The sequence below is a fragment of the Ictalurus furcatus genome, chromosome 21, assembly GCF_023375685.1.
Source record: "Ictalurus furcatus strain D&B chromosome 21, Billie_1.0, whole genome shotgun sequence".
In the NCBI taxonomy this organism is placed as follows: Eukaryota; Metazoa; Chordata; class Actinopteri; order Siluriformes; family Ictaluridae; genus Ictalurus; species Ictalurus furcatus.
In genome coordinates, this window is record NC_071275.1 from 3,522,676 (window position 1) to 3,536,941 (window position 14,266).

At 38.8% G+C, this 14,266-nt stretch overlaps 2 protein-coding genes across 2 annotated transcripts in view; both read left to right on the forward strand.

Annotated features, from left to right (window-relative positions):
- The first annotated feature begins 918 nt into the window (after positions 1 to 918).
- Positions 919 to 3,750, forward strand: hrh1 (histamine receptor H1). Its single transcript, XM_053653219.1, has one exon. It carries the CDS (start codon positions 1,256 to 1,258, stop codon positions 2,849 to 2,851), a length of 1,596 nt encoding a protein of 531 aa, XP_053509194.1. The 5' UTR covers positions 919 to 1,255; the 3' UTR covers positions 2,852 to 3,750.
- A 3,992-nt stretch (positions 3,751 to 7,742) lies between these two features.
- Positions 7,743 to 14,266, forward strand: part of atg7 (ATG7 autophagy related 7 homolog (S. cerevisiae)) — a 117,193-nt gene continuing 110,669 nt past the window's right edge. The window contains exons 1-3 of the mRNA XM_053653617.1: positions 7,743 to 8,853; positions 9,265 to 9,465; positions 10,470 to 10,524. Coding sequence (XP_053509592.1) covers positions 9,300 to 9,465; positions 10,470 to 10,524 — 221 coding nt within the window. The 5' untranslated portion in view covers positions 7,743 to 8,853; positions 9,265 to 9,299. The remainder of the gene's footprint in view (positions 8,854 to 9,264; positions 9,466 to 10,469; positions 10,525 to 14,266) is intronic.

The window sequence follows — 14,266 nt, forward strand, 5'->3', positions numbered from 1 at the left end:
TTTTGTCATCTTGCTAGTAGGGGTGTACACAGGTATTTGAACACCCAGTTACAGTGCCCTCCACTAATATTGGCACCCTTGGTAAATATGAGCAAAGAAGGCTGTGAAAAAATGTCAAGGTTTCAGGTATTCAGGGATTCAGGTTAATATTTGTTGACACAGTATTTAGAACCGGATCTCATTAGAACCGGATCTCATTTGAAGTTCCAGTAGTGTCTGTCAGACTGAAGACGCATCCAGTTCCAGGTAGATTCATAACATTTCCAGTTGACTGGAACTTGCCCTCATGGTGGAAATGGGCATTTACAATGCTTGTGCTATTTTCTTATAGACACTTCCCATTGTGTGAAGCTCAACAACCTTTTGCTGCACATCACAGCTACATTCCTTGGTCTTACCCATTGTTATGAATGACTGGGGGAATTTGGCCTATGTGTTACCTCATATTTATACCCCTGTGAAACAGGAAGTCATGGTTGAACAATTTCCTCTTCCTAGTCACCCAGGTATTTAAAAAAAATTTTTAAATATCAATGGGCATATACTTCAAATATATTTTTCTCATATGAATTCATAGGGGTGCCAATAATTGTCGCACACACATATTTAACAAAGATATTTTTTTTGGATAAACCAGTCCTATGTTTACAATTGTTTGATATCCATGAGAGCATTTTTGTGAATTTTTTTGAACAAAAGATCAAAAGGTTAAACAATGAAGACCATTTTTCACAACCTTCTTGGCTCATATTTACCAAGGGTGCCAATATTAGTGGAGGGCACTGTATATTTAATTTTTAAATTTTTACAGTATATGGCACTGTAACCATGGTGTTGAGGTGTCAAATACTGTAATCATTATTCAGGTATTTCTTATGTCCTATGTCCATAGGAAGTGAGAAAATATGGCGCTGAAGAAGAAAAGCCATGTCACCTTTCACCATGCTACCTGCCACACTACCCGCTGTGTCACCCAGAGTCAATTAATAACCTTTAGCCAGAAAGCTAATTAGCCAGGTCTGGATTTTTTCACGAGTTAAGAGCAAGAACCATATGGTAATGGACACAGATTTGGAACCCTCATGTACCTGTTATTATAAATAAATGTGACCAACATGAGTGTTGCAGTATTATTCCTACTAACGTATTATGCTTTGTTTTGTTCTTTAGGAATTCACTTATGGACATGAATTATCAATGTGTGGATACCATTATCCAGACCTTCGACATCAGGTGACAATACTAGAATACTCCAATGGAGACTAAGACAAACGGTCAAGTCAATAAAATCCTGCAAGACCATGCCAGCTTAAATTTGACAGCATACTTAAATGCATCTCTTTCCCTCCACCATCATGTGAACAATGCAGTGCTGGGGATCATTCTGGGCATGTTGTGTCTCCTGACAATCATCATGAACATTCTGGTTCTTGTCGCTGTGAGGAAAGAACGTACTTTACATACCGTGGGGAACCTTTACATCGTCAGCCTCTCTTTAGCAGACCTAATAGTTGGGGCGACTGTAATGCCACTAAATCTTGTGTATCTACTTGAGGATGAATGGAAACTTGGTCGCGTGGTGTGTCAGTTTTGGTTGGTAATGGATTATGTAGCTAGCACGGCCTCCATTTTCAATTTGTTTATCCTTTGCTTGGACAGATACCAGTCTGTTAGGCACCCACTGAGGTATCTGAAATATCGAACACGAGGAAGAGCGACACTGATGATTTGTTTTGCTTGGCTTCTCTCCATGATGTGGATTATTCCCATTCTGGGATGGAGGATGTTTGCTAATGTTGACCGAAAACCTGAGCTAGAAAGCAAGTGCGACACGGACTTTCGCTTCGTCACATGGTTTAAAGTGCTGACTGCCATTCTCAACTTTTACATCCCGTCATTCCTGATGCTATGGTTCTATTCGCAAATTTTCATAGCTGTGCGAGAACATTACAAGCAGTGGGAGAGCGTCACTATTGCTAAGGTGGTGGCAGATGAAGACATTAATGTGCAAAGCTTAAGAAATCAGAGAACTTTCTGTAAAATGGCAGAGGAAGATAATCTGGCCTTGCAGACTTACTCTCAAAAGGAAGACATGTTGGATCAGTATACTTTGGAGCAGCCATACAACTCAAGGGACACCAATGAGGAGAACGGCGAATCCGGACGTGATAAAAATCCCCAAAACAGGAAGACCTCATTTTTTAAGATTACGAAACCTAAGAGGAAAACTGTGAGGGACCCTCATGAGGTTTCCTCAGTAAACCAGGAGGTAAATTCTGAAACACCTTCAAAGGATCCATCTTTACCTCTGGGCTTTTTGCAACATGAAGAGAATGCAGATCTCAAGATGTTTGTATCTGTTACCGATTGTAATGTATTAGTGCCGAATTCGGTTGCTAATATTTGTGAGATAAAACCCAACACTGATGTTCACAAACACATCACCATTCTCTGTAACGATGATGCTAATACACAGTCACCTGTATCGCAAGGGTCGTGGATGCACAACGATGGTCCGATGATAGATGGTAGCAACACTATGACTTTGAGGCAAACGTGGCAGAAATTCTGCGAACAGTCCAGGCAGTGTGTCCAGAACATGCGCATTCATAAGGAACGGAAAGCGGTGAGGCAGTTGGGCTTCATCATTGGAGCTTTCATGGTGTGCTGGATCCCATATTTTATCACCTTCATGGTCATGGCGCTGTGCAACACATGCGTCCATCATGACCTCCACATGTTCACTATATGGTTGGGTTACATCAACTCCACTCTGAACCCATTTATTTATCCACTTTGTAATGAGAATTTCAAAAGAGTATTTAAGAAGTTCTTTCGTATCAAGCAGTAATTTTTGTCTGTAAAGATTGAAAGTGTAGCAGCTGTGTATGTCTTTGTAAACTCAGTTATTTTGCCTCTATATGTATAACTGTGTATTTTTAAGGGTTGTAGACTTTGTTTGGACTATTATGGTATTTTAAACACCTGTGTTAATTGGCTTATATCTTTGGTGCTGACCAGTGTTATTGTATGCTTGTAATCTGCATCAGATTAATACATCAGTACAAATACTGATGGTAAATGTTTAATAAATTCTCAGTGAGTTTTGGTGGTTCTAAGCTGGGTTTGGTTTTTTTTTTTTCTTTTCACTTAACAGGCTTTGTTTAGTGTGTGTCCTTTGCTTTTGTCTCATTTTTGCAGGTATGCTTGTTTGCACAAAATGTACAAATTTGTTTGAGGTTTTATGGAATGATTATGTGTAAATAACATGGAAACATGTACACGGAACTGTGCATGATTGCCACAGAGCCACTTAGTTTCCTGTTTTGTAAATTTAAAAAAACTAATAGCCACAACCGCAATACCAGAAGTAAAGTTTAACCTTATGTAGTCCCAGGCCCTGATGGTGGGTCCAGCCTACTTTCTTCTCTCTTGTAACTAGATACCTTTACAATTAGATTCAATATAGTTACTGAGCAATATGGTGTAATGTAAATAACATAATAATAAGCTTGTGGCTCAACAATTGCAAGTGTATTTTTACACTTGCCCATATACTTGATCCTATAACAGGGATTTATTCTGCGCTCATTTGGGGGAAATGAGTGCAGAATATCTTCCCAACTGTATCTTGATTTTGGGTCAGGATAACTGAGCTGAAGTGTGAACACTGCTTTGGATAAAACCATCTGTCAAATGAGATGAAAAGTTTAAAAAAAAACTGCGTATTTTATTCTTGATATCTACATTGTATTTTTATGGTTTTTCATGCTTAAAAAGGGACAAATTAACAGAATTTCCTTCTGGTTTTAAAAAAGACACCATGAAGGCAGTTATCAGGGCTTCAAGACATACAGCTATGGAGCAAATGTGCTCCACATTTGGCTATTTGTTTTGCCTTTATTTGTTTAACACTGATTAGCCCAGAGACCATCAGAGATGCTGCAGAGACTTGATAGTTCCCCAAATACTGACTCTGGGGGTAAACACCAAGATAATCTTTTTCTGACACATGCAACCTGTTAAAGATTATGTTCATTAATATTTAGCCTTATCATGTGACAGCCTATCAGTCTTTCGGAGGGCAGGTTTGCACAGGACTGAGTCCATGTAAAAACTGTAAGGTGTGTTAATTAAGGGTAGGTGCGGCATATGCACAGAGTTGTTTTCATCCAATGCATGATGCCAATTTAATGGAAGGAATTTTGAGAATAGGCCTGTGTCTTAGATATTATGTAGGGGAAAGGTAGCGATGCACCAAAATAAAAATTAAAATGGCTAAAACCTATGACACACAGGGTTGAACACCAAGAATTTTTTTTTTTTTGTGAATAAGATATGATATCATTTTATTTATCCCAAGGGGAAATTGTGGGAGCAGTGGAGTTTTTCTCTCTCTAAATTGTGCTCAGAAATGCTTGGTCCTCATTTACATTGAAAGGACAATTACACTGCAAAAAGTGAAAATATCTTGAATATAATCACATTTATCTAGAATTTCCTATTATAATATTACAATAAACCAAATATTAAATGATGAAACCTATAGACATTTTAGCTTTACATTTTCTTATTCTACTCGCAACGTTCGCCTCACACCTCCAGGGTCGGGGGTTCGATTCCCACCGTGGCCCTGTGTGTGCGGAGTTTGCATGTTCTCCCCGTGCTGCGGGGGTTTCCTCCGGGTATTCCGGTTTCCTCCCCCAGTCCAGAGACATGCATGGTAGGTTGATTGGCGTGTCCAAAGTGTCCGTAGTGTATGAATGGGTGTGTGAGTGTGTATGTGATTGTGTCCTGCGATGGACTGGCACCCTGTCCAGGGTGTACCCCGCCTTGTGCCCCATGCTCCCTGGGATAGGCTCCAGGTTCCCCGTGACCCTGAAAAGGATAAAGCGGTATAGAAGATGGATGGATGGATGGATGGATGGATTCTACTCGCAGATAATTTTGCTTCTTTTTAGAAATGCTTAAAATGAGCAAAATTATCTGCCAACATCACAAGACTATTTCAAGTCTAGAAATAGGTGTAATAATCTTACAGTATATTTCAGCTTGTGGTAATTGTGTAATAGGAAATACTACATAAATTTGACTACATTCAAGATTTTTTTTCACTTGCTAAGTTATCAGTGGTTATTGTTTTGCAGTGTACAGTAACTTTCATTTTAAAAAAAATAATTGATTAAGTGCTACATGGAAGGTGAAAAAAAAAAGAGCATAATCTTCGGTGTCCTCGTAATTAGTTGCAGTCATGTAATGCCTCTCTGCCATTGATATCAGCACTGAGGTTTGTTCAGGAAATTAACACATTTTGACAGCAGTTGGTTATATGAAATGGTAAGGATAATTGAGGTTAATTAACTCAAAATTACAGGCTCATTAATGAAGGAAAAATGCATTAGTGATGCAGATTCATATCAAAGTGACTGATCTTAACAGGATGGGGGAAAAAGTCATTGAGAACTTGAACAGATTTGCCAACCTTAAATTAAAGAAATACAGTTATTGACAGACACATTACTTTGTAATCACCTAATTATGTCTATATTGAATGGCTCTGATTATTAGGAAATGGCAGCATTTATCCATCATGTATGAGGACGCAGCATATTTCATCCAGTCACACTGCACTGTTTAAACAAGGCCATTAAGAGACCTGCTTTTTTTTTTTTAAACTCAATATCTTGAATATGGTTGTGGTTGGCGTCATTTGGGGATTTGTATTCCATCAATGTTCCCTCATAGCTCCAAGGTCCCTACAACACTAAGTATAAAATTATATTATCTGAATCCATTGCTCGTCTCTGACCAAGGTTAATTAAATTCAATTTTAATGGTATAGCGCTTTCAACAATGGACAATATTTTATGCACTTGGGTATCTGACTCCAATAATTACTTAGCTTAACAACCTTTTAGTTAAGGTATTAAAAGGATGAACTCTCTGTGTTCAAGTATACATTTCATCTAAGTGACGTTCCTATGTCAGATGCTTTTATATAGCCTGTTTATTCGGTTAGCTCAGAGGTTTCTATTGACGTGCAAGCCCAGGCCTTTCCTATTTACTTGTCAGTGTTGATTATTTAAAATCGCAAGTATTAGCCTTTTATATTCGTTCATTGTAAAATACTAGACTGACCCTACATTCACGATTAACTCTGTCGCCTGCTAGATGATACCAGAAAACCCGGCTCAGTTCTTCTCAGACGCAATCAGGCTTCTCAAGACCTTGGTGCCCTCAAATATCCATTGAGATGAATTTAACACACCTGCACTTTATAACACAATATTGCCTTCTGGGGTGTACTGACATCCTTATGGATTGACTCACGATCACATGATTAGTGCGACTGCTACTATGACAGTTTTTTTTTTGCATCCTCCTCAGTTTATGTATGCTATGTATGTCAGGTACTGCATTCACATAATGCTATATTCAGTGTGTATTGCAGTGGTCACCAACCATATTCCTTGAGATCTACCTTCCTGCAGGTTTCATCTCCAACCAAAATCTAACAAACTTGTTTTAGTTGATCAAGAACTTTTTAAGGCAATGATTAGATGGTCAGGTGGGCTCGATTATGGTTGGAGCTACAGTCTTCAGGAAGGTAGATCTCCAAGAACAGGGTTGGTGAAAATTGGTGTATTGGGTAGTGCTTTATTGTATTGTACTGTCCTATGTGCTTGTATCTTCCTATTGTCTTACACTATTGTGTTCTTTGCACTTTATGTTGTCCTTTATTGTGATTCAGTATTGTTGGTCATTGATCCATGGTCCTGAACAAACAACATTTAATTCCACGCTATATAAGTATATTCATGGAATCACTGATCTGAACACCCTTGATCAAGTTCTCTGGGTTCTATGGTTTCCACCCAAAAGCATGCTTTAAGGTGGATTGGTTACACTACAGTAAATTGCTCCGAGGTGTGGATGTGTGCATAAATGTACACTATATTGTCAAATGTAGACACCTGACCAATCACACTCATATATGCTTGTTGAATATACCATTCCAGATTGTCTCCCTTTGCTGTTATAATAACCTCCACTCTTCTGGGAAGGCTTTGCACTAGATTTTCGAGCGTGACTGTGGGGCACTGCGCTCATTTAGCCACAAGAGCATTAGTGAAGTCAGGGACTGATGTCACTGATGTGAGGAGGTCTGGGGTACAGTTGGCGTTCCAGTTCACTGCAACAGTGTTTAGTTGGGTTGAGGTCAGGGTCTGTGCAAGCCAATCGAGTTCTTCCACTCCAACCTTGGCAAACCATGTCTTCATGGACCGTGTTTGTGACATTATCATGCTGGAACATGTCTGAGCCTCTTAGTTTCAGTGAAGCGCAGTCACTCCAGGATTTCATGATTTTTATGATCATGGAAATGAACGCAAAATCAAGGAAACTCCGCAATACTCTGAGAAGCTTGCAATTATTCGTGTGACGTCATCACAACGCGCATTCAGCCAAAGCCTCCTTCTGATTCACGTGCGTCAAACATGAGTACAGCTAAAAAGTCTCATTTACCAACAAACATCGGTGCGAAAAAACCGTGCAACACAATTTCGTCGATTCAAGTAGTTTTCCGCAATAAAAAGCACGAAAAACTCTGTAAACCGCATCACAAATTTTTAAAAATGTCACCATGAATGCAAGCATTTCTGACTGCAACAATCACAAAAAAACCCCCACAAAATCCTGTATGGACTGGACGGGAAATCATAACGCATAGAACGACATTCGATACAATTTTGTGCTTCAAACGTTTCAGTTTCTGGAAGAACCACATATAGAGGTGATGGTCAGGTGTCTATAAACTTTCGACCATACACTGTACATGCGTTTATGGAGTGGAATCGTTATACTGATCTAATTCACTTGACTTGGAATGGATCTGAACACACCCGATCCATTTCATAAAGCTGTTCAGTTGCCTGAACTATGCAGATCTTCAGGATTGTTCTAGTGCATTCTTTCAGCATGAAACCAGGGTGTAGAGATCTAAGGTGGACCAGCTATCAGCAGGATATCTTTCTTTCTTCTCTTGTAAATCCTACACCCAACTTAGAGTTTTACATTTAACAGCTAAATCACGGTGTTTCTATTTTGTTGGTGGTTTCTTTTTTCCCCACTCTTCATTATGTTTCTGCTGCTGTAATTTCACTGGAGAGCATTTACAGAAGCAGAGATACTGACTAAACGCATCGAAATGAAAAGAAACAGCGCGTACAGGTTTCTCTCCGTGTTTTCCTGTCTCGTCGTCGGCGCGTTCTTGTTCCTGTTCTGGTTTTTCGTCTTTTACTCCATCATGAACGCGCCGTGAAAAAGTGCTTTATATTAACGTTAAATATATGGACTGCTAAGTTAGGCAGCTAGCCAGGTTTCTTGCTAACCAGCTTGAAAGGTCTGGCTAAATTAAGTAGTGTTCGAGCGGATATTTTTCCTAAATGTGCTTTGTGGGTTGTCAAAAAAAAAAAATCAAATAAATCATAACGTTATTTAATTCGACAGGTAATTCAACACTGGGCTCATTTTAGGACGTTTTTAATAGCTAACTAGCTAACTTTCAATAGCTAACTAGCCAAAGCTAGCAACTAAGCTAGCTGAGTTGTACCATGTTTTCTGTGAGTCTGTGTAAATGAAATAAGCGACCAGTCTTGTATGAAGTAGCATGCTATTAGATGCTGGCTGTGGGGAGGGGAAAAAAAACCAAACTTAATTACAATTAATAAAGCGCTATTCTTACAAATATAAGGTATGACGCATGTAGCCACTGTGAGCTAGACTTCCTTCAACACTACACCGAGGATGCGCGTGACTTCAGTCACGTGATTCAAACAAGGAAGTCGATTTCTGGTAAGTGTGTTCGGTTTCCATTTGTATGGTGTATTTATGTTGTTTTTACAGAGTAACAATCATGTGTTTCGTGCTAAAAAATTTTTTGCGTTAGCATCTAGATATGATGTTGATATCAGTCTCAGTACTGTGTGCTGCCGAGCTGAAGGCAGATTCATTTACACTGAGGGACAAAAACACAGAGACTTGAACAACAAGAAAAACATGTCCCATTATAAAAAATTTTTTTTAAAACTGCACAAAGCATAAATAATTGAACGGGAAGGTCTGTTTAATAAGGGCTTAACAAAATAAATGGTATACAAAATCACATCACTCAAGGAAAAGCACCAGATATTGCAAGTGAATCATTAAAAGATGGAGATTTCATACAAATCCTTATTAATCTCTTGTCTTGGCTCTTCAACACAGAGTTTTTATCAAACAGAACTGTGCTTAATGCTCAAATGGCAGCTGAATCTGTGGAAAAGGGCGCAGCTCTTCCCAAGTTGCAGTTTGCCCCTTTCTCTAGTGCCCTTGAGGCAGGATTCTGGCACCAGCTCACGCAGAAGAAACTCAATGACTACCGGCTGGATGAAAGTCCAAGAAGCATCAAGGGTTATTATTATAACGGTAAGGATGCTTGTTTTGCATGCTTATGATTACGGTCGGGCGGCACAGTGGGTAGTGTCACAGCTCAAAAATCCGAGGTTCAGTCCTGAGCTCAGGTTTGAAGTTTCTGTGCATGTTCTCCTCAAGCCTATGTGGGTTTCCTCCAGGTTCTCTGCTTATGGTTTTCCAAAAACATTTCATTGGTGGATTGGCTATGCTAAATTGTCCCCTAGGTGTGAATGTGTGTGTGCATGGTGCCCTGTGATGAACAGGGTGTATTCCCACATCATGTTTGGTGTTCTTGGGATGTGCTCCGGATCCACTGTGGCCCTGATCAGGATAAAGCCAGTGTTCTGACAAATTGTTCTACCTATAAAGGAGGCTTACCAAGGTATTATACCAATGCATGTGCACTTTTTCCCCCTTATTTATTTATTTATTTATTTATTTATTTATTTATTTATTTTGCAGTTTACTGCTGGGTGCATTGTCTGATAAGATCACCATAATAAAATAGACAAAATAGCATCAAATTCTTTGGTGTTGTTTTATGAAGACTTTCCTATGTATATGGTAGAAAAGTTTGATAAGATAGGACAGTATTACTGAATGAATGAATGAAATGTTTCTGTGTTGCTTCCTGTCATCTGGCACCATTGTCCACTTCATAGTGCACACCATTGCTGCTGTGATGTTATACCAACTACCTATTTCTTGACTTGATCTAATAATCTCTTGTGTAGTGTAGTTATTGTGTAAAAGCCTCATTTTTACCCTTGTCTGGAGAAACACTGCTATGGAAACAACCTTTGCAAGGGAATTGTGTTTCATTTACCAACGAGTCTTTATAGTAGCACAGTTAATTGATCAGGTGATGTGCAATTTGCATTCCATTGTGCACGGTATGCTCTGAACCAAAGGATTTTGTCATATTCTATTAATTGGTGAGTCAGTGTAATTGTATAGCATTGCTTTATATGTAAATAAGCTGTCAAGACTAAGTAATGTGTTTTCTGTGGAATAAGGTGACCCATCTGGCCTGCCGACTCGTTTGACCCTGGAGTTCAGTGCATTTGAGGTGTAAGTTGATACTATTTTCTACATTTCCTTGCCACTGCATGTGATTTGCACATAGAAATTTATCTACACAGGTTGCAATGTATTTTCTGTAATAAGACAAGGTAAAAGATTGAATTGCTATCCTAAGTTCTTGTATACTTAGATTGATACACAGCAGAGAAAACTGTTCCAATTCATAGTATCAATTATAGTGAACGTAACTGGTGGATCTCCAATTGTCGGTGTACTTCATCGTTATTTCTATGATTTTTAAATGCAAAGTGGGCAGGGCTAATCGTGGGTAAAGCTTGCATAAGCTCTTCCTTCACTGATCACATGGTTGATGACCTCAATAATGTGTTTAGTTCTACTTAAGTGGTGTTGGATAAATGACTTCTGGGAATGTCAGGATGAAATGAACTCAAATCATGACACTAACTCTTTGAACTAGCAGTATGAGTCAAATACCTTTGAAATAGGATTTTTTTTTTTTTTTTTTTTTTACTGAAATGGCATAAGCAACACCGTTTTACCATTGTATAATTATTTAAGCACCCCTTTATTTTTAATCCTGAATGAAAGTTGAGACTCTGGAGTGCTGTATTTAAATTTTGGTTTAATGTCAGGGATCAAAACTCAAAAGGCGTCGCTGTTCTTTCAGGATTTGTTATTGAATTTTGAAGGCACATAAAGGTAAATAGTTTTGACTGGATTGGCTAATTGTGACCTCAGTATTATAATATTGTGTCTGGCATTTTGGTCAAAAATAAGCTGAGCGTATAAACTTTATTACAGAAGACTGCTGAGGGTGTCAGGTGTCCACATAAATTTGGCCGTATAGCGTATAACGAGACTCACTAATGTAAACGTATTAATTGTGTGGGTTACTGCAATTTTATACACAGATTACTCGGTCAAATATAAACCACTTATTTGTTTCAACTGCACCCTTGGATTTTATACACAATGCGTGAAAAGCTAGTCATTTCATATGAATGGAATTAATGAAAGAAATATGAAAAACAAAACTGAAAATGCAAGCCAACACAAATCCATAAATGAAGGTAAGACTAGACATTCAATTACGACAAAAGAAATGCCTCTGTAAACTGACTCGATGCAAATGGCTCAGTTTTCGTCAGAGGATGAAAGCTGACATTTTCTAAGACGCTGCTGTGCCAGAAAGCATGTGAGAGGCAGAAGAGCGCATCTATGAGAGAAACTTCTGGCCAACGGTCACAGAGAAAACAAATTAAACATCGAGGTTTCCCTGTGTGATGTGCTTGGTCTCAGTGAGCACCTGGGTACATATTTCCTGTTTTTCTGCCAAAGCATTTTCTTTTCACCTCACTTAATTTACACCTAATTATTCCTTCTGTAATTTGTCTCCGTATTTCAGCCTTTTCAGGTGCTCTGCTGCTAATTAATATGCATTTAAATATACATTCACCAAGCACTTTATTAGGAACACCTGTACTAATTCGTGCAATTATCTAAATCAGCCAATCATGCGGCAGCAGTGCAATACATAAAATGTTTCTTCCGAGCAGATTTGGTTAATGTTCACATCAACCATCAGAATGGGGAAAATGTGATCTCGGTGATTTTGACTGTGGCATGATTTTTGCTGCCAAACGGGCTGCTTTGAGTATTTCTCTAACTGCTGATCTCCTGGGATTTTCACACACAACAGTCTCTGTAGTTTACTCTGAATGGTGCAATAAAGAAAACCATCCAGTGAACGGCAGTTCTGCAGATGGAAAAGCCTTGTTGATGAGAGAAGTCGGAGAATGGGCAGACTGGTTCGAGCTGACAGGAAGGCTACGGTAACTCAGATAAACACTCTGTACAATTGTGTTGAGCAGAAAAGCATCTCAGAATGCACAACACTTCGAACCTTGAGGTGAATGGGCTATAACAGCAGAAGGCCACGTTGGGTTCCATTTCTGTCAGCCAAGAATAGAAAGCTGAGGCTGCAGTGTGCACAGGCTCACCAAAACTAGACAGTTGAAGACTGGAAAAACGTAGCCTGGTCTGATGAATCTTGATTTCTGCTGAGGCACACAGATGCTGGGGTCAGAATTTGGTGCCAACTGCATGAATCCATGGAACCAACCTGCCTTGTGTCAACAGTCCAGGCTGGTGGAGGTGGTGTAATGGTGTGGGGAATGTTTTCTTGGCACACTTTGGGCTTGTTAATACCAATCAATCTTCACTTGAACGCCACAGCCTATTCGAGTATTGTTGCTGACCATGTGCATCTCTTTATTGCCACAGTTTACCCATCTTCTAATGGATATTTCCAGCATGATAATGCACCATGTCGCAAAGCAAAAGTCATCTCAAACTGGTTTCATGAACATGACAATGAGTTCAGTGTTCTTCAGTGGCCTTCCCAGTCACCGCATCTGACTCCAATAGAACACCTTTGGGATGTGGTAGAACAGGAATTGCGTAACAATGAGTAACAATCAGATATAAACTTATAAAAACCAAATCATATTTGTGTTTACATTCTAACTATCTTAGAATTTTGATAATGTGAATTTGTAACCTTATCATGTGACCCTTGTAGAGCTATACATGTAGAGTACTGTGCAAAAGTCTTAGGCACCTTTATCAGCTCATTATCTGAAGCACACCATCTCATCTTATTCCATGGGCATCTATGGATGCTAGTGGAGCTGGTTCCTTTGTATGTATTGATGTGGCTGCTGACAAAGGCAGAAGAATGATTTGCTGAAGGCTATATTATCTGCCTTCAGCCAAGTGCTTCAAAAACCATCGGACAATGCACAGTGCAGATGGATGATGACCCGAAGCATACTTCAAAATCAACCCAAGACTCGGGTTCTAGACTTCGGGCAGTCATTGACTACAAAGCGTTTGCAACTATGTATTGAAAAGTGAATTTGAATATATTATTGTTTTTGTTCAGTTACTTTTGGTCCCTTAAAAAGAGAGGGGACCACATCTACAACCCCAATTCCCAAAAAGTTGGGACGCTGTGGAAAATGTCAATAAAAACAGAATGCAATGATTTGCAAATCTCATAAACCCGTATGTTATTCACAATAGAACATCGGAAACATATCAAATGTTTAAACTGAAGAAATGTACCATTTTAAGAAAAAGAATAAGGTCATTTAGAATTTGATGGCCGCAACACGTCTCAAAAAATTTGGGACGGAGGAACAAAAGGCTGGAAATGTAAGTGTTACTAAAATGGAACAGCTGAAGGTTAATTGGCAACAGGTCAGAAACATGATTGGGTATAAAAAGAGTATCTTTGAGAGGCAGAGTCTTTCAGGCAGAAATGTTTTCTGTGTTCTATTGTGAATAACACATGGGATTTGCAACCCATGAGATTTGCAAATCATTGTATTCTGTTTTTATTTACATTTTAGATAGTGTCCCAACTTTTTTGGACTTGGGGTTGTAAAAAGTGCTGCAATTCCTACCCTGTTCACCTGATTTGGATGCAAATACTCTGAAATTTAAGCTGAAAGTCTGCTCTTTGATCTCATAATCATTATTTAATTTAAACTCTTGTATACTGTGGTAGACAGCTACAATAACAGTAACTATGTCATTGTCCAAAATTGTACCCTAAAATGACCTTTTATCCAGATAGAAACTTACAATACTAAGGTTATGTATTGTATCTTCTTTGCACATAAGATCACATACTGTAGATAATTTATCGGTTATATAAAACAGAATTGTTGTCAGACTTGTTACACAGTAAATGGCTACGTGAAGT

Coding starts and splice junctions, on each gene's coding strand:
- hrh1 (XM_053653219.1), top strand. CDS start 1,256: ATGGAGACTAAGACAAACGGTCAAGTCAATAAAATCCTGCAAGACCAT.